At 32.8% G+C, this 18,908-nt stretch overlaps 1 protein-coding gene across 2 annotated transcripts in view; it reads right to left on the reverse strand.

Annotated features, from left to right (window-relative positions):
* Positions 1-1,302: 1,302 nt before the first annotated feature.
* The window catches only part of LOC126778116 (protein Skeletor, isoforms B/C), a 47,860-nt gene continuing 30,254 nt past the window's right edge, over positions 1,303-18,908 (reverse strand). Inside the window, exons 4-15 of one of the 2 annotated variants that reach the window (XM_050501509.1) lie at positions 16,378-16,596; positions 15,412-15,612; positions 14,587-14,607; positions 13,106-13,198; positions 11,956-12,086; positions 11,400-11,512; positions 10,864-11,072; positions 10,232-10,373; positions 8,579-8,702; positions 8,137-8,267; positions 6,688-6,851; positions 1,303-6,170 (exon numbers count right to left, since the gene is read on the reverse strand). In XM_050501509.1, the coding sequence (XP_050357466.1) occupies positions 6,012-6,170; positions 6,688-6,851; positions 8,137-8,267; positions 8,579-8,702; positions 10,232-10,373; positions 10,864-11,072; positions 11,400-11,512; positions 11,956-12,086; positions 13,106-13,198; positions 14,587-14,607; positions 15,412-15,612; positions 16,378-16,596 (1,707 nt within the window). In that variant the 3' untranslated portion in view covers positions 1,303-6,011. The remainder of the gene's footprint in view (positions 6,171-6,687; positions 6,852-8,136; positions 8,268-8,578; positions 8,703-10,231; positions 10,374-10,863; positions 11,073-11,399; positions 11,513-11,955; positions 12,087-13,105; positions 13,199-14,586; positions 14,608-15,411; positions 15,613-16,377; positions 16,597-18,908) is intronic. The other variant, XM_050501510.1, reaches the window with a different exon arrangement.

Genomic DNA, 18,908 nt, shown 5'->3' on the forward strand with positions numbered 1-18,908 from the left:
AGTCTGGAAGTTGAAAGTGTGTACACTCCCGTGCCTCGGAAAGCATGTAAAGCCATTGGTCCTGCATCTGAACTCTCCTGATTGTATCGGTTTGCCGTCCGTTGGATTATAAAAGTGAGGGAATAGAGGGTGGCATAAATAAACAAGTCAAAAGATATATGGTACAGTAATAAAGCTCAGTGTATAGTTTAGGAAAAAGTTATTTATTGTCAAATTCAATAAATACATAAAGTGGTAACAGCAATTTATTTTCAAAAACCGTATCTAGTGGATATTTATACAAAATGGAATTTTACTTAAAATTACAAGTAATTATATAATATATACATACGGCTTAATCATTTATAAAAAGCGTTTACGTACGATATAATAAAAATTGTGCATTTTATCAAAAACTTAAAATAAACTACGGGTACTATTTTGACACTTAAATAAAAAAATAATGGAAACTTATTTTTCGAAGTTAAATTATTTACAATATATAATGTTAATGATATTTTAATGTGCAAGAATAATTGGTTATTATATTAGAGCACAATCGAAATGTGCGAAATGTTGACTTTAATATCTACTTTAAAACTATTTTAATATCGATTGCATTGCTTGATACAAATTATAAATTATAATAATCAAAGTGTTTCAAATTAATATGTGTGATACATATTAAAATAAATATTTAAATTAAATTTATATAATTTGTAAAAGTATAATAAAAAATAAGTCGATTTATGTCGAATATTCGATTTTAATGTTATGAATAGTACAAACATTTCAATTTTTATTAATTAAACTTTACAGATAAAACCAAAAAATATTCGTAATTTGAATAATCAAAATTGTTTTATTTTTTGTAATTTTATTAATATATCAATGTGTTATGGAAACAACGTTATTGTCAAGAATGATATATTAGTATGTGAATAATTTTAATATTCTCATACCGATATTTTAGAAAATTATGAAAATGGGATGCATTTAAAACTTTAAAGTTCGTCATTCAGTTCACGTCCATCTTACATTTCAACGTCTGCGCCCAATCATAGACAACTTAATTTTTAAATTTTAAAATGTTTGTACTGTTCTTTGCCTTTCATTGGCTGTCAATATTTTTCACCTCCGTTGCACTCTTGCGATAAATCGTGAGCTTAAAAACGGAGACGCCAATTTCATTATAGATATTTGATGCAATGAATAATAAGGAAATTGCTAAATATTATATCCGTTATAAAAAAGTAAATTCAAAATAAATTTCATGTCACGGAATTATAGCCATCCCTTTAATTTTAAAGGGATGGCTATAATTCCGATGACATGAAATTTATTCTTATTTATAATTTCTGTGTGAAGTGTCCCATTAAAATATTTTTGCAACATATTCCTTTGAAGCACTCTTTGATTGTATTTAAAAATGTTCCGCGGTTTTTAGATTGCGACCACTGCCTTACCCAATGGTAAAAAAAATTATATCAATTCTGTAACAGGTGACTATTTTCGCGGTCATATTGGTTTTACAATTACCATTGTTTACGATTAGTAATCTTATCAATGGAATCGTTTTTATTTAACTATAAATAAAATCCAAAACTTACATTCATTTATCATTTGTCATAAAGTTTAAGCAAAATTTTCACGAAATCAAAATTTACAATAAATATAAGTATATTTGAGACTTAACAAGCGAATATAAATATTGAACTTATTTTGTACTACACGCCTTTATAATTGAGTACGTAATAATTAATTTGGAATTATGTAGCCTAATATACACTCGGAGTTGACATATATATTTTTAATAAATATCACATTATTGTACCATGCAGATAAAGAAAATGATATTTCGCTCGCCTACTATCGATATCTACATTCACACTCGCCAAAAACGAATTATACATAACGAAAGTGTGGGATGCTATATTCAATTCAATTCTTTATCGGTATATGCAGATCAGCGCCGGCTTTAGGTATCCAAGAACTTACGGCGAGATAATCTTTAGTGCTCTAAAATTCTTGTTATTTATTTTAATTATCAATGTATAATACGTATTGCTGATTCCAATTGCAGGAGTAAAGATAAATATTTAAGCCACTTTGATCTAGGATTGACATGATATGCTCGGTCGAGATTTATTATAATCTGTGGTATTCATTATGGATTTTCGAAAACATGACGTTTTGAATATCAGCATAGTTGTTATCGGAACTTTGGAATTAGAATTGGATATAAGTAGTTCAATGGAATAGTGTATTATATAAATGTACATATATATCAAGAACTGTTTCGTCGTCCATAATATAGCAGAGCGTGAAGCCAATCGCATGGAATATCAGAATATGTATACCTAAGGTTTGTTTATCTTTACCCCTAGTTCCATTGGTATATGGTTTAGAGGTTCGTGGTAGGGTAGCCAGGCGTCCGAGTAACCTCGGACAATGTTTGGCTATTTGCTTGCCGTTGCTGTCCGGCTTTTGTTAGGTTTTTAACATTTGGCTAGAGACTATAGCTAAAAGGTAAAAGCAAAAAGAACTTATCATTACATTTAAAAAAATACGTATTATTACTGCGACAAAAATACGACTTAATAATATAGGATATCCAGCCCTTTTAACCTAATGTCCGACTAAACTTTGTATGTCTTGGTCTTGCTATTGCGGTTATAAAACCTGGCAACCCTAGTCTTAGCAACTCTATAATTTAATTTTCTTGCTGGTTACACTAAAGCGCCGACATGCGCTGATGTTGAATATATGCCCTTTACTATAAAATACCATGAAAACTAATCACATATTAACTATATATTCTGTTTTGATTCTCTCAGCGATAACACGTATAATTTTTCTAAAATTTTTACACATTTTCAACTTCTAATAAAATTTTAAAATTATCAGAACTCGTGCATCAACATCTACAGCTACTGAGTGTAAAATTATTTGAATTATTTGCTATCATTTGTATCTAAGTCTAATAATATTTTGGGTAAAAGTTGATAATTTATTTGCCTAAATATGTAAATTTTGAAATTGTTTTACAGTGTAGATAGGATAATTGAGTAATATATTATTGTCATACCACTCGAATGAACTAATACCTTTTTTATCAGTATTCCATTTCTTTAACCTATAAGTATGATTAAAAAAAGTAACGCGCGTTAAAATTACTACTCGTAAGGGAAGTCAAAATAGTTTAATTTAAAAGTTACACATAGAAACGTTGCATTTAATTTGACTTTAAAACGTATTGTCATCGCGCCCGAAGATTTAATCTAAAATTGAAAAGTTACAATTTTTTTTGTCACCTGAAATGTTTTTTCCATTTAATTTTTTTTTGAACACAATGGATTAACGATTTAAAATATAGTGACAAAACGTTTTTTTTTTTAACTGAACGAGAATTCACTTTCTCTAAGCACTTATAATATATCTAAGAAAAATTCGCTACGTACTTCAAGCACGAAAACTCCAAAACACATCAAATATTTAATAATTACTTTATAATTTTATAATATTTAGTATAATTTAAAATATTCATACAAGTAGGTAACAATTTTAGCAATAGACTTATTATTGTCAAAGTTTAATTCACATTTTGCGCTAAAATTGTAAAAGACATGTGTCAGAGCGCCTCTGTCGCGGACGTATTTGCATATTTTTATAGCGATCCCGACCCGCGTTCAATTAGCCCAATTGTAAATCAGTTGAACTGAAATGAGCCGTGAATGTGTCGCGTACTTTACTTTAGAACTGTTTAAGAACTATACCATTTTGTTTTCATATATTTTTAAGGAGACACGATTTAACCGGATTTTATAATCAAATATTATCATAATGTTAGATATTTTTTTGCAAAATATTCATAAATTATAAATGTTTCCTCGTTAATCAGTCTGTCTATTGGTTAAAATAAAGAAACCGCGAACAAACATACACACGACATGGCGTAGGAATCTAATTTATAATGCGTTAATGTAAATACATCGCTTATTCATTTTCGAAGTAACATATAAGAAGTTTATTATTTATTGTTACCTTGTCCGAGCCAATGTATTATCTCCATTGCAAAATTGTCTATGTAATTACTTTTTATAAATCAGTAACGGTTACTTTCGAATACCAATAGACAGAAAGTTGTACAAATCATAAATGTTTCATATTTATTTAGATATGCGTTTTATTTCGTTATTCTTTTGTTTCAAGCACACATATTCATATTGTTTTGTAAGAATTTCGCGTTACAAATGTTATATATGGTATAATAGTTTATAGTTCTCATATTTTTAAATGTGTTGTTGAATTATTTGTTTTGTCTCTGTTAAATATGATTTATTAATATTTTTATAATTTAATTCTATTATAAGTAAGATTGAAAATATCTATTACATTTGTTTAAAATTCGATTAAGAAAACAAGATTTATATATTTTTAGAGCATGGCTGTTCTAACTGCGAGCCTAAGGTGGCCAGCTAGACAATCTGGACAGCGGTGTTGACGAAAATGTGCGCGTTATTCGACACGTGAGATGAGTTAGCGAGGTCTTGGCCCTTCACGGTATCATGCGAAAGCGATCCCGTGGCGCTCCTCGTTAAGACGAAAAGGGTACCGCTGGTTTATTAGTGGGTATTCCGATGTTCGGGGCGCAGTCGGCGACTTGGACACCACCGAGCCCCACATACCCCCCCACTGTTCCCGCGGGGGAAACGCGTAAAGCGTTTTTCCAGCGATATAAAAAAAGAAAAAGGTCTTAACCCTTACTAGGGAGTTAATACGACCCTTATTATATGAAGTCTTGAAATCTCTGATTTAGATTCAAACTTTTGGTTATATTATTTTATTGTTTCGGTTATATTGTATATGGTATTTTGTGAAAATATTATATTATAAAATGTTCTATAGCCTACTTATTGTATATTTTTTTTATGAAAATCGGAAAATTTTATAATGTTCAATATGACAACTTTAATATATAAAGATTGCTAAGAAGTACATAAAGATTACTATGAAATTGTACATGATTATTAATTTTGTATTCAAATAAATTATTTATATATTCATGTAAATATGTATTATAAAAATCTAACGTTTTAAAGTCAGCAATTTATTGTCACTTTTACTCTACCGCCACACGTGCGTTATTATATCGCAGGTATGGTCGATGCATTATAATTATATATATTATTATAACTAATTAAAATACAAATATATATATAAAATCGTTCATATATATGTTTCTAATATATAATATATATTGTTTTATTGTCAAGCACACGGCAAGAACTTTATTAAATCTAAAAATATTTTTTATTGTCAATATTTCCATTAGTATTGTTATTTTTAAAACCACGAAGCTAAATTTTAAGAATCAATTCCTTAAATTCTTTACTTCGCGCTTGTGACAGAGAAACATGTATCTGTCTCTGTCTCTTTTGAAGGTAATGAGCGAGATGTCTATAGTTCACACTTTCGATCGTAAATGTTCTATGTTCATTGCTAGGGAAATACTCGTTGAAAATAATCCCTAACTCTACAGAGTTACCGAATTCTAATGTATAAAGATTGTACATAAGTATAGTAATGACTGATATGAAATTGATATCATATAGATTGACATTATTTACCCAAACCTTATCCGTACAATATGAGCGAGCCCTGTTAACACCATCGTTATTAACATCACCATTAAATCAATGCTTATCACTAAACATAATATAATATGTTTAAAAATGTCCGTTATCTTAATACTACAGTTCACATACAATTTTATTGTCAAAGTTACATAAATTAAAACATTTTAAATAAGCTTTATTGTCTGCGTTACGTTATCATTATATAAAATACTGTAAAAAACTATTAAATCTAAATCTATCGAATACCAAACGTAAATTCTGTCAATACAGTAAAAAATTCAAATTAGCTTTTGTAAATACCTACTCCTTTGTATAGTAAAATTATTTTTATGATAAAGTATAAATCCATCCGGCCTCCCTAGTAACAGAGCTCGCTGCGAGTGTCCGAGGTCCTTATCTGTGCAGCGCCGCCGCCAGCGCCGCCAGCGCGAGGGCGGGCGCGGCCGGCGTCCGCCCCGCCGAGTTGACGATGGCGCTCTTGTCCGGCAGCGGCACGAGGGTCCCGGGGTCCACTACGTGTATTTTCCAGCCGAGATTGTTGTGAGAGTAACACTGGAATTAAAACAAAATTATATTTACATGATTTAGATGTATTTTGTTATGCAATACTATAAAAGTCATGTACCCCCGACAGGGTTACGAAGATAAATATTAGGACATTTTATCTCCAAGCAGAGCTTATTGAATATTTTAATTGTTGTTATTGCTAACGTCATGCCAGTAACGCTAATCAATCGAGCGACCAATTTGCGAACAACACGCACTGCTGACTGACCGATGACTGACTGCTGCTTATATATTTATGTCAATCCACATATTTCTTATTGGTGTTCCTGGATGAATTATATTATCGAGGAGAGGTTCTAACAATATAGCTATAATATTGTTGGATATTAATCTATTTTATTTACACGCGATTGAGTGTAAAGCTAGTGCTAGGAGTGGGGATGAATGTGTTAGGTCGAACTTGTGACTTTTACGTCGCTAGTTGGCATGTAAACTGTTACGATATTAACGCTTGCATTATAATATCGATTGGTTTCTTTTATGTGTGGAATGTGATAATTACCTGATAGTACAACAAGTCTGGAGTCTCGTGGGCCACGGTCCAGTTGAGCACGGCGGGCTCCCCCTCGTTGCACTCCAGCTGCAGCGTTTGCATGTACTGCTCGAAAGTGTCGGATGTAGCAGACTGGTCCACTGTCTTGTGAGTCCATTCGCAGTAGCGGCCGACTGATGACATTTTTTCCAGTTTTAAAATAATTACTAGGGTTCAGCCATTGGTCGAAATTCGATTATAAACCACATTGAAAATTTGAGTAATGTGTTCGCGGTAGTCCAATCGCGATAGTTAAGTACTATACATAACCTATATACTATAACCTTAGATCTTTGTTACCGGTTCCGAGTAGGCCGGATATATTGCGGCAAATTTTAAAATTTGGTGAGTTTTTGTAGTTTTCGCGCCCTTGATGAACCCACGCGTACACGTAAAGATATTACTCAAATATGAAGATTCCGATGGTCAAAAGTTTGAGGAGTAGGGCGGCAGCAATCCTCCATAGGCGTAGCCAAAGTATTGGTACTTTTTCCGCTCACAGAAAAACTTCCATAATCCGTTATGCGAGGCAAATCTCTTATATTAAATTCTGGAACTTTCTGAAAACTATAGCTTGGAATGCGACAAGAATTGCTTAAAAGTTGCGAGAGAATTAATGCGTTTTTAATACATCCAAGAAATGATTAGTTTTGCTTACGATAAGCCATCATTGGTGTTGCTACTCACTCATCATCAGGATTAGACGGGTATATGTATGAAGATGAAAGAGTTTTTTTTTATCTTTAATCAATTCTACTAAATAAAATAAGTGTTTTTTTTAATATAATGGACCAATTCTACTAATTTATAACGATTACGATACGTTACCGATTCAATTCCAATCCAACTTTGACTATTCTATATTTATTTAGATCGGTATCGAACCGATATGATATTAACGTAAGCCGTTATACCAAAATCAAACTTAATTGTTAACTTTTATGCCAATAGTCGATAATTACATTAAAGAATAGAAAAACGGATAAACCGCAACGATTCGATTGCGATTAAGTGACAATAGGCATGATGACTGATTTTGAAATAACCTTCTATAATGTAGATACACGTCTACTATTACTGAAAATAATTTTATTTCAATAATAAACTAACTGTTTACGCAAATAATTGCATTTGTATTAATCTGTTTTGAATTTCGCTCGAAAACACCCGCGGGTGTCATGGCGCCTGCACGTGACGTCACGCCTCAATAAACGACGAATAATTTTTTAAAATCCTTTTAAAATAGTTTCTTCTCTAAAATCATTTATTTTTTAATTCTTTAACACTGTCATCATGCCTATTTGTTGGTAGAATTGGCCCCAGGATTAAGTTGTAATTTGTGTGACCGTATATTGCCCTCAGCGCCTCAGCTTTGTTCTCACAGAGGACGGATTTAACAGATGGTCTATTAGTGTATACCTGCGGTAGGATACGGGTATCCCTCGTTGTCGTAGGCAACTCCGGCGAACACTCGCTGCTGTCTCTGTTCCTCCTCTTTCTTTTGACCAAAACCTCCCTCCGATGAATCGCTTATGTAGAACGGGTGGAATCTGAGAAAACATTTACAATGTAAGTTAAGCCGCTGAAAATCTTCTGATCTTGCTGAAATTGTCTTGTTCTGTATTGTACGCGGTTGTTAAAACATTGACGACGTAATCAATGAATTGTACTTTTATTGTGTCTATGGGCGATGCTGACCATTTACTATTACGCTTGATTTCTGAAAATTTATAAAATGGAAAAATTCAAATAATTGGATTACGTTTAATGGAAATCTGGTTACGGAAAATTTAAGACCAAGTTAATGAGAGCCACTAAAAAGGCAACTTATAACTTTTGTGATATCAAAACATTCTCTTACTTAGCAGGATTTGTCCTATCATCCCCTCCCTCCACCAGGAAGGTGTAAGTTTTCCCACGTTCCACATATATCTCCGGAATAAGCAGATCGTTGATGTACCAGGCGATGCCCCATGAAGGGTGACCTAAAATATCATGAATACTTTGAATTTATATCTTATTTGCCATTTATTTAACAGTATTTACACAATAGCTATGACGGAAACCAAAAAAAAAACACATAAACATCACGCGGGCGAAGCCGCTGCGGAAACTTATTAGTAATTAATAATTTAAATAAAGTGTTTTATTTACCGTAAGATGAGAATCCATCATTTATGTCATTGTCTGCGTGTAAATAGAAGTAATGTAGAAGTAAATAACGATGATTCGATTAAGATTACATAGAACTGTATCTAGTTACTTTATATTACATCGAGGTACGTATTTAAGAGGCCTATTACATTTCAACCGTTATTTTTCATTAAACGGTTAACTTTCCTGTTCTTATTCTGATAAACTAAAAGACTTTAAGATTATTGAAAAATGAAGAATAGTTATTAGTATAGGTCATGTCGGCCTCAATTTTCTCAATTTGGGTTTAGCTATTTATACAAAGTCAAATTCCAAAGCAAGATGAACGTAAAATGCGTGAAAGCACTTTTTTGAGTTCGTAGATTGAACTACAGTGCTGACCAATTTGAATGGAAAAAATACAATAATATATTTTAAACAGTGATTTAATCCATATCGGCTTCAAAATTTTGATATTTGTATGAATTAACTATAAAAATCACATTGAAAGGCATAAAACTACTGAAAATACTTCGAAATAGTTTCGAATATCTCCTAAGTAAATAATTAATTTAAAGAAAAAATCATACCAAAATTGACGTTACTTCATTATTTTAATGTCTTCAATTTTGGTATGATTTTTTTTAATTGTTTTAAAATGTATCTAATTAAAAGACTTTAAAAAAATATAATTACAACGATTAAAATGCTACAAAATGCGAGCGCTTCTGGAGGTAGGATCTATGCCTAATTCTTGAGCGCCAAACCACGCCAAACGATAGAGCGTGAACTACATAGTGCGCCTACCTATTGTAGATGCTAGATATATATATTTTTTAATTAAGGTAAATAACTGAATATAAGCAAGCTCAATCATAAGAATTTTATTTAAAATACTTATCAAATGTAAAAATACAAAAACAAAAATATAAAGATAAAAACAAAACTATATAAGGACCGAAAGCGCTATGCCTCACGACCCGCACACAAGTCCCAGGTTCGAAGTAAAAAACGTTTTATTGAATTTTGAGATATCTGTCGACCTTCCCTAATTATTGAATAGCTTATCATTATTAATAATATTCTAAAAAACGATAAATTAAATAATAGAAAATTTTTCAAGATTGCTTAATCACAGCGACAGCGCTGTGTCGTAAACTCAAGAAGCCGGTTGGGTCGTCCTCGTGCGTAAAAACCTAATTTTGTGATAGGCCTCTTAAGTTAGTCATCGTTTGCATTACCAATGTTAACACAGATACGTCCGCATAAAGCCAGATAATGTGACGAAAAGTGAATATTATTGTGACTGCGTTTCTTTTCAGAAGCACCGCCGTCCAAGCGTCACCCTAAGATGTTGAAACCGCAGTGTCGTGCGCCTCACCGGTGACGGGCGTGTACCCGCGGCGCCCGCCGGCCGGCCCGATGCGCGCCGTGAGCGCCGCGACGCCGGCCAGCACGCGCGCCGGCCACGGCGCCGGCCCGCCCTCCTCCAGCTCCGCCAGTCCGATGCACGAGTTGTCGTTCTGAGGGGACCGGTCCGAGCTTAGAGAGTGGCCGCCTGCCAGGCGCCACCTGCTCCGCTTATGGAGACTTACGGGGCGCTCGTTGATTTCACGCCAAATCGTCTCCGATCGACTACGGGACGTTGTATCACTCCTTTCTGAGGAGAGGTCTGCCACGAGCAGAGCGTGGCATCGGACGGGTGTGTAAAAACAAACATCGCAAGAGATTTACGCACACACGTCTGCACTATTTTGTCTGAACTGAACCAGTAGCTGACAAATCTTTGCTCGTCAAGATTCCGCTCACCCACTTTAAGTTCGCCGTTGTTCAAAAATGTATGCGATTGAATATTTTGTTTTTTATGAATGTGAATTGGTATTCGAACAATTTTGTTTTTTAATCGACATCATATTTAAAAAAAAACACAATCTTGTGAATATTACTAATTAGTTTTCATAAAAGTCAAATTAAATAAAGACTATTTTGATTTTGATTATAATGATTACAAACCTGAGCTCCGAAGTCTAATTGCACATCCAGTCTGGTCGTGTCCATGAAGGAGTGCGCGTTGGCTTCGTACTTTGAGTTGAGAGGTCCGAACGCCGCGATGACGGACTGAGACCGAGTCGTCAGTATTTCCTTATCCTTGACTGATTCGGTCGCGGCGAGTGGGCGGCGGTAGGTTATTGTTGTTACACCGCTCTTTTGATGGCCCGATACTGAAAAGGAAAATTTCTAACTATAAATTAGAGGCGAAAGAGAAATGCCCTTACCTTTTAAATTTTACGGGATAAGGACCATATTTCGGGCGTCTATTTGGTCATAGAAAATTTGGCAAAGAATTAGTTTGCGTATGTATTGTTAAGGCTGCTTTACACGTATTCATTTTCATAATTTGTTATAAAAGGAATGTAACATGACTCTCTCCGGACATCACGATCTTACAAGCTTTCCGTAGAGTGCAAACGCGATCAACTTCCAATAGTGAGGATATCGTAACGTGGTGTAACGGTACAAGCGGCACAAGCGGCACAAGCGGTACAAACCGACGGCGGCGTCGTTGCTCCCGCCGAGCCGCGCGTCCGGGCACACGCCGCGCTCGCCGTCGCACTGCGCGAGATGCGTGATCGTGTAATCGGACACCCTCGGCTGGTTAAACCTGGGAAGGTTCAATCATTTAGTCTTAGTCTTTTCAATGTTATTAACGATCGATATCGACAATATTAAAAGTTTCATATTGTCGTATCATATTTTTTTAAGTGAAACTTCTTCGGCCGCCGTTGGAGTCGAATTTCGAGGCCGAATTTGATAGCAACGTAATATGTTGCGGTTGAGTGTAACGTGATCCAAAAAATAGACCAGCCAACGAGTAAATATTAACAAATTAATGAAAAAAAAGGAGGAAATTCTCAATTCTATTGTTTCTTTTTACGTACGTAAAAGACTGAGTTTAGGGGTAACAACCCCTAAACTCAGTCTTTTTTTCCAAAATGATGTTCTGATATTGGGATTCAATCATTTCAATCATTAAATTAAGTATTTGAATTTAGAGTTAAATGTTATATTAAGCCACAAGGTTTTATGACAATAATATTGATATACCTTGAATCCCAAAACGCAACGACCACATCAGCTCCCAACATGGCGGGTCGGCCTTCAGCACCTGACACTCCGAACGCCATATACTGTTCCTTGCGGAGACGAGCCGCGAGAGTTATTTGGACGTGGTCACCCTGGAATTATATATTTAAAGATTAGAATATATTTTATACTCTTTCAAATAAATCGTTATTTACTTTTGGGTAAAGTCGAGATTTTTTTTTTCTGAGAAAATTCTGAGGCATTTCTCTCCAAACTTGCAGTACATTTCTTATAATTATTATTAACAAGCATAATTCTTGTATATAATAAATATTTAAACTTTGATTTGATTGTTAAAATGCGTTAAAACGGCTGATAATCTTGCTATGTTTTTGATAACAATGTAATACAAAATATAATAATAATAATATCCTGGGACATTATTGACACACGGCCATCTGATCCCAAACTGAGCAGAGCTTGTACTATGGAAACCAGACAACTGATAAGCAGTATATGTAGTCACATATACTACTTTTTTTGTTAATACATACTTATATATAATTACACCCAGACTCAGGACAAACAGACATGTTCATGCACACAAATGTCTGTCCTGGGTGGGAATCGAACCCACAACCTTCGGCATGAAAGGCAAGTATCTACCAACCACGCCAACCAGCCCGTCGTATATAATATTTAACAGTTATCTATGTAGTTCATTTCCAGTATTTTCCGATATATATTTTTACCTTTATATATCTCTCGATATCACTCGCTTGTAAATGAAAAATAACCAATTATTTGTTGAGAAATTAAGAACAAAATAAAAGTACAATTTTTATTCATATTAATTTAAGACAATCCATTGATGCGCTAAAATTAATTGATTATAAATTAAAATGATTCCAAATACAACCTGAAAAGAAAGACAAATTTCGCTAATATTTTAAACGTATATACGATTATAAATAGGCCCGAATATCTTGAATATAAGATTTAGGGCCGATTTATAATCACAAATTTACTTTCATCGATAATTTTTTCAAAATTTCATTTGTAAAAATCGGTCATTAGACAAATATTTTAGAAACAGTCCGTAAACCTCTCACATACAGGCAAATATCAATAATTAAGAAGACAAATAATAATACAAGAATATAATGTTCACCTGTATCTCCCATTTGATCTGCAGCCGCTTATCCAATATTTCCTTACAATTATTAGCGGTACTTAAAGGAGTCTGCGATGTCGTTGAACTTGTCTGAAATCGGAGACTCATTAATAACTTCGATCTATAAATGCAAATCATATCTTCTAAATTAATCGCCAAATACAATATTGGTAAAATCTTTTAGGAAATTATAATATTTGTAATTCGTAACACAGGGAATGTCCCACTGCTGGGCTAAAGCCTCCTCTCCCTTTTTGAGGAGAAGGTTTGGAGCTTATTCACCCACGCTGTTCCAATGCGGGTTGGTAGAATACACATGTGGCAGAATTTCTGTGAAACACATTTAGGTTTCCTCACGATGTTTTCCTTCAGCGTAAAGCACGAGATTAATTACTTAAGAAACGTCTTTCATGCATTTATCCTACTATCCGTTATTCAAATATGCGACATTGACCAAAATAATCATAACATTTCAAGAATATACACATCAAAATAGTATATCACCATAAGTCAGTGGTGGTAGGGCTTTGTGCAAGCTCGTTTGGGTAGGTACCACCCACTCATCAAATATTCTACCGCAAAACAGCAGTACTTGGTATTGTTGTGTTCCGGTTTGAAGGGTGAGTGAGTCAGTGTAATTACAGGCACAAGGGATATAGCATTTTGGTTCTCAAGGTTGGTGGCGCATTGGCGATGTAAGCGATGGTTAACATTTCTTACAATGCCAATGTCTATGGGCGTTGGTGACCACTTACCATCTGGTGGCCCATATGCTCGGCCGCCTTCCTATTCAATAAAAAAAAAGTCAATTGTCAACATTTCATGGGTGAGTAATGAAATGAGTTCCTACAGATAAGCACTGCAGCTCTAAAGAAAATAATTCTGGCTCTAAGATCTTAAGTCAGAATTATTTTCTTTTAATAAGAACATTGCAACAATCTGCAATTACTAAGATGGATTTAAAAAAAAAAGCTTATTATAAGATGTATTTCAGTGTATAGTACTAGTGTGTCCGTAATTATTTTTTCAAAGTTATAACAACGAGCGCACAGATTAAGCTCAAAAACGCCCGACCCGGAAGGATGCGCGCGTGCAACTGATTATGGTCTTATTAATCATTATCATAATTGTTTTTTTATTATATATAACTTACTAATTATTCATTTAAATTGTCTATTAAATATTTAATTAATTTTGTAACTTTTAGTAGAATAAGTTACTTAAATAAATTAGAATACCTCTCGCGGGATACAGATAACGCGTGAATACTATATTATATATATTATCGATTGAATATTTGACAATTACATTCTAATAAAATATATTATTTACGTAAACAAAAATTATTATTTACTTTGTTTATAAATAAATTTACAACCAAACTTATTACTTGATAAAAAATAATATCTGTAACATGGAGTGTTTTATTGATTAAGTACAGTCATTTTTATTATATATAAAATATATTATTTACTTACCGGATTGTACCACCAAGCTGGCTGTAAACCAAAGTTATTAAATCCAAAGGAAAGCGTGAAAAGAAACGCACATTCTAATGTTAATAATGAATTATTTAATTATTCTTACTTAAACCTACTTATTCATGTATAATCAAATAAATGAGTTATTAATGAAATATGAAATTAAATGCGAATCCAATCAAAAAATGAAAATGGATGAGAATCTGGTTTATGAATAAGCTTTTGTGATTGGTTAGTTGGACGCTTTAATGGAATCCGTTTAACCTGAAACCGATTAAAATGAGTTAAAGGCAAGCTAGAACAGATTAAAAATATTATATGATCCCAGGCTGGCTGTTAATATACACATAGATAGCAAAGTCAATATTATTAACACATGCAAATATCAGTTATGTGCCGTATATTATATGATAAATAATAAATATATCTGAATCGTTTTTCTGCTTACCAAAAATGCTATCCAAAGTTTCGAGTTAAACATTTTGTCAATAAAAAGCGATAATTTTTCGATCAAATTATACTGTGTTATTATATATATTATGTATTTTACGAACACCATATTAAAATTATGAAGTGTTTTGTAATAATGTTAAAAATGTGTACGATATTAAAGTCGATGCAATTTTGCGTAATTATTGGTAATTTTCAGAAGAATTCCAATAATTTTAAGTGAATTTCCATGTTTTATCAATCAAAACACAATAAAATCTTAAAATCTCTGACCATAAATGTAGCACTTACTATGTCAAAAGACAAAATCCATTATGATATTTTCAATGTTTCATTAAACCCTTAAGTTTCCAATTTGTTTTGTGTACTTACGGTTATTTTCGTTTGTCCCAAAGCTGGCGGTACATCTAAGTCCTTAGGTATGTAAACATGACCAAAGTTGTGCCTGTACTCTACACACCAAACGGAGAGCCAGTCCACATCGTAGGCAGTCAGCTTACCGGGTAGTACGATTTCGATGTCTTCCCCTTGGTATCCACGGAGGGGGTTCAAAGAACCCATTTCGTTGGGCACCTAAAGTTTTGGAAATTATAAGAGTTTAGAGTATATATGGAAATATCAAACGAAAGTGTTCTCTTTATATAAAAGGTACATATAATCCATTTTATGTCACATGCTAAACTCGTCAGACGTTGTCCTGCCTGTGTGTATATAGATTAACATGGCGATTGGTTGAACTGTAAACAGTATAGATGATCTCCTGCAAAGTCATCGAACAGCGAGTAACAATGAATAGGACAAAAAAAACTCTATGAAAAGCTATGTATATCCGTGACAGCTTTAATGGTAATCGGTCAAACGGGGTCCAAATCTATTAATCTCAAACAGATAATCCAACATTCATATAAATATAGAGAGATATTCGGTTTATAGACGATCATCCCATTTCTGATCTCACCTTCAGTTCATGATCATGAGTGGTGCAAAATAATAAAAAAATTGATGATCTCAGTTACCACCAAAAATAAAATGGATAATAGGAACTTTAATTGATACAACATCAAAAGGTCATCAAAACAGCACCTTCAGAATTTAATCTCAAATCGTTATTTTCCAAGGATGGGCGCATAATTAAAAAATCAACCACACATTCGCAGATTTAAGTTTGAACAAGTATATAATATTATGACGTCATTTCTATTACATCATTTCAGAATAAGCTAGTAATCGTCTCGTTATAATCTGCTTGCATATCGCTCAAATGCTAAGAACATTTAGAGTGTGACAGACTTTGTTTAATAGATCTTATATTTCTAAAAATACAATGAAATAACTCACTTTAGTACCAAACGGACTGGGTTCACTGCCATTTCCCACCCAGAAGTAGGCGTCTGGACCTGCACCGTCATAATGCAAGTTTGGTATGTAGAATGTTTTAGCATCTAAAACGCTTATATTGCCAGATCTTAGCCCATGAGCTAGCCGTTTGAATTCTGGCAGCACCCGTGGACGAGGAGGATCGAGCCCCGGTGGAAGGAATACATCACCGAAGTTGACCTGAAATAATAAAAAAAAAATGCAAATTGCATTTAACCGAATTGTTCGTGTACTTCTGGACTACACGTTGAAATATTGATATTGATTTTCACCAATATTTATATTACTAATTGTCCTGGAATGTCTTAAATTATAGTTTTTTTTTCATTACGTCGTTTAAAGTACTCTGAGGGTGCTAAATTGTAGGTTTTAAAGTGCCTAAAGAAATGTCCCAGATACCTTATATCAAGATATCTATATATATATATAAGAGAAAATAACCATTTTTAGAAAAATAAGATGAAGAATAAAAAATGAGATGAAGTAACTTTGGTCAATTTGTTTCGTTAATATTAATCCTTATTTACTATATATATTGTTAAAATACATTAAATATATAATGTAATATATCCGTTACGTACTTGTATATATTTGAGTAAAAATGTTTTTTGCGTGATATATATTAATTTTGCTCTAATAATTTATTAATTATATATATTTTTTGTAATAAGTAGATAAAAAGTAAAACCTTATTTGAATACAAAATAATAACTAAATCGTTAGAGCCGTTGCCGAGATACATAATATATTTATATGTATACAATAATTATTCATTTATTATTTTAAGATATTCAAGATTTGATAAGACCATTTTGTTAATATACACCCCGTTTTGTTAATGTTACAATAAATAAATGTCAAAATTTGGCGGGAAGTTCGCGTTTGCGCGCGGCTCTAATCGATATTTTTGGCTTGAACTTACATATACTCACCAAGCTTGTTTTATAATCGTCATTTTGTTTCATTCATTGTTTTTATTGACATTATCCAATACTCTTCCATGTTTTTAGTAGAAGATAATATATACTTTTCTGTTGTAAAATTGGTTTGAAAATGAGTATTATTGGTTTGAAAATGAGTTAGGTTGACACAAGAATTTTTAAGGTTTTTAATCTAACCATTCAAAATTATAACTTGAGGTAAATAAAAAAATGTGTATCGAATTATTGTTTTGCCACCGAAAGAATTGTTAAACTATTAAGGCATAATGAGAATTAATGAATATAATTGCGCCAAAACTCTCTTTATGATCAACTAAATAAATCTGATTAGATTTAATCATAATCATAATTAATAAATAGCCGAGATGGCCTAGTGGTAAGAACTCGTGAATCTTAACCGATGATAGTAGGTTCAGACACGGGCAAGCATCGCTTAATTTTCATGTGTTTTGTGTTTATAATTCATCTCGTGCTTGACGGTGAAGGAAAACATCGTGAGGAAACCTGCATGAATTTAATTTCACTGAAATTCTGCCACATGTGTATACCACCAACCCGCATTGAAGCAGCGTGGTATAATAAGCTCCAAAACTGCTTCTCGAAAAAAAAAATGGAGAAGAAACCTTAGCCCAGAAGTGGCCCATTCACAGGCTGTTACTTTATAATTACCTATTACTAAATGAACATTTTATTGTAATAAACTTTAACTTAACATATATGTTTAGTTAAAACTCAGTATAAATAAGTTTAACAATTTTTTTTACTATTATAAGTTCTCTCGTTGGTTCATGACCAAGGTCATTAAATTCCGGTTTAAGTGTACACACGGATTGAGTTTTTTTTTAACATTACGTAAGTCACGTAAAGGCATCGTGCTTACTTTTTCTTGTGTACTACGATTTAAAAAAGCCTTATCATATTTCATCATGATTATTTTTTATTTATTTCAAATTTACTACATAATTTACTAGATAATTCAGTTTAATTGGGACTTTAAAACTTCTTAAATATTTTTAAATGGTGGTACTTTTTACATGATTTGTTGCAAATGAAATTATTTAATTTATATATATAATAAATATAATTGTCATGGCCAAGTAAAAAATATATATTTAAAGCAAAACAATTGTATGATTTCCCATAAATCCTAGTTAATATGAGAGAAGTTTGCCAATTTAATGGAACAGTCAGAGATTCATAAGAGACAAATAAATTAAGTGACTAATTCGCATCCGGTCATATGCTTTTGTTGTTGAATATTTTGTACAAAAATTAACAACATCTAAGCTTGCGGCTTTGACGTCATACGTAAAAAAAATGTAACTTTCCAACAAAACATGGCCGACCACAGACCCTCAACAGCCATTTTGTGCAAAAAGAGGACCTCTTTTTATCATACGATTTTATTTTTTAAATGTGCTTACAAAAGTTTTCATTTATTTGTCTCCAGAATGAAAAGTTAAGAGTAAAAAAAATACATACATTTTTTTTAAATAATAAGGATATTATTTTTTTACTTATATAAGAAGTCAGGTAATAAGAATATTTTAT

This window comes from Nymphalis io, chromosome 25, assembly GCF_905147045.1.
Source record: "Nymphalis io chromosome 25, ilAglIoxx1.1, whole genome shotgun sequence".
Classification (NCBI taxonomy): domain Eukaryota; kingdom Metazoa; phylum Arthropoda; class Insecta; order Lepidoptera; family Nymphalidae; genus Nymphalis; species Nymphalis io.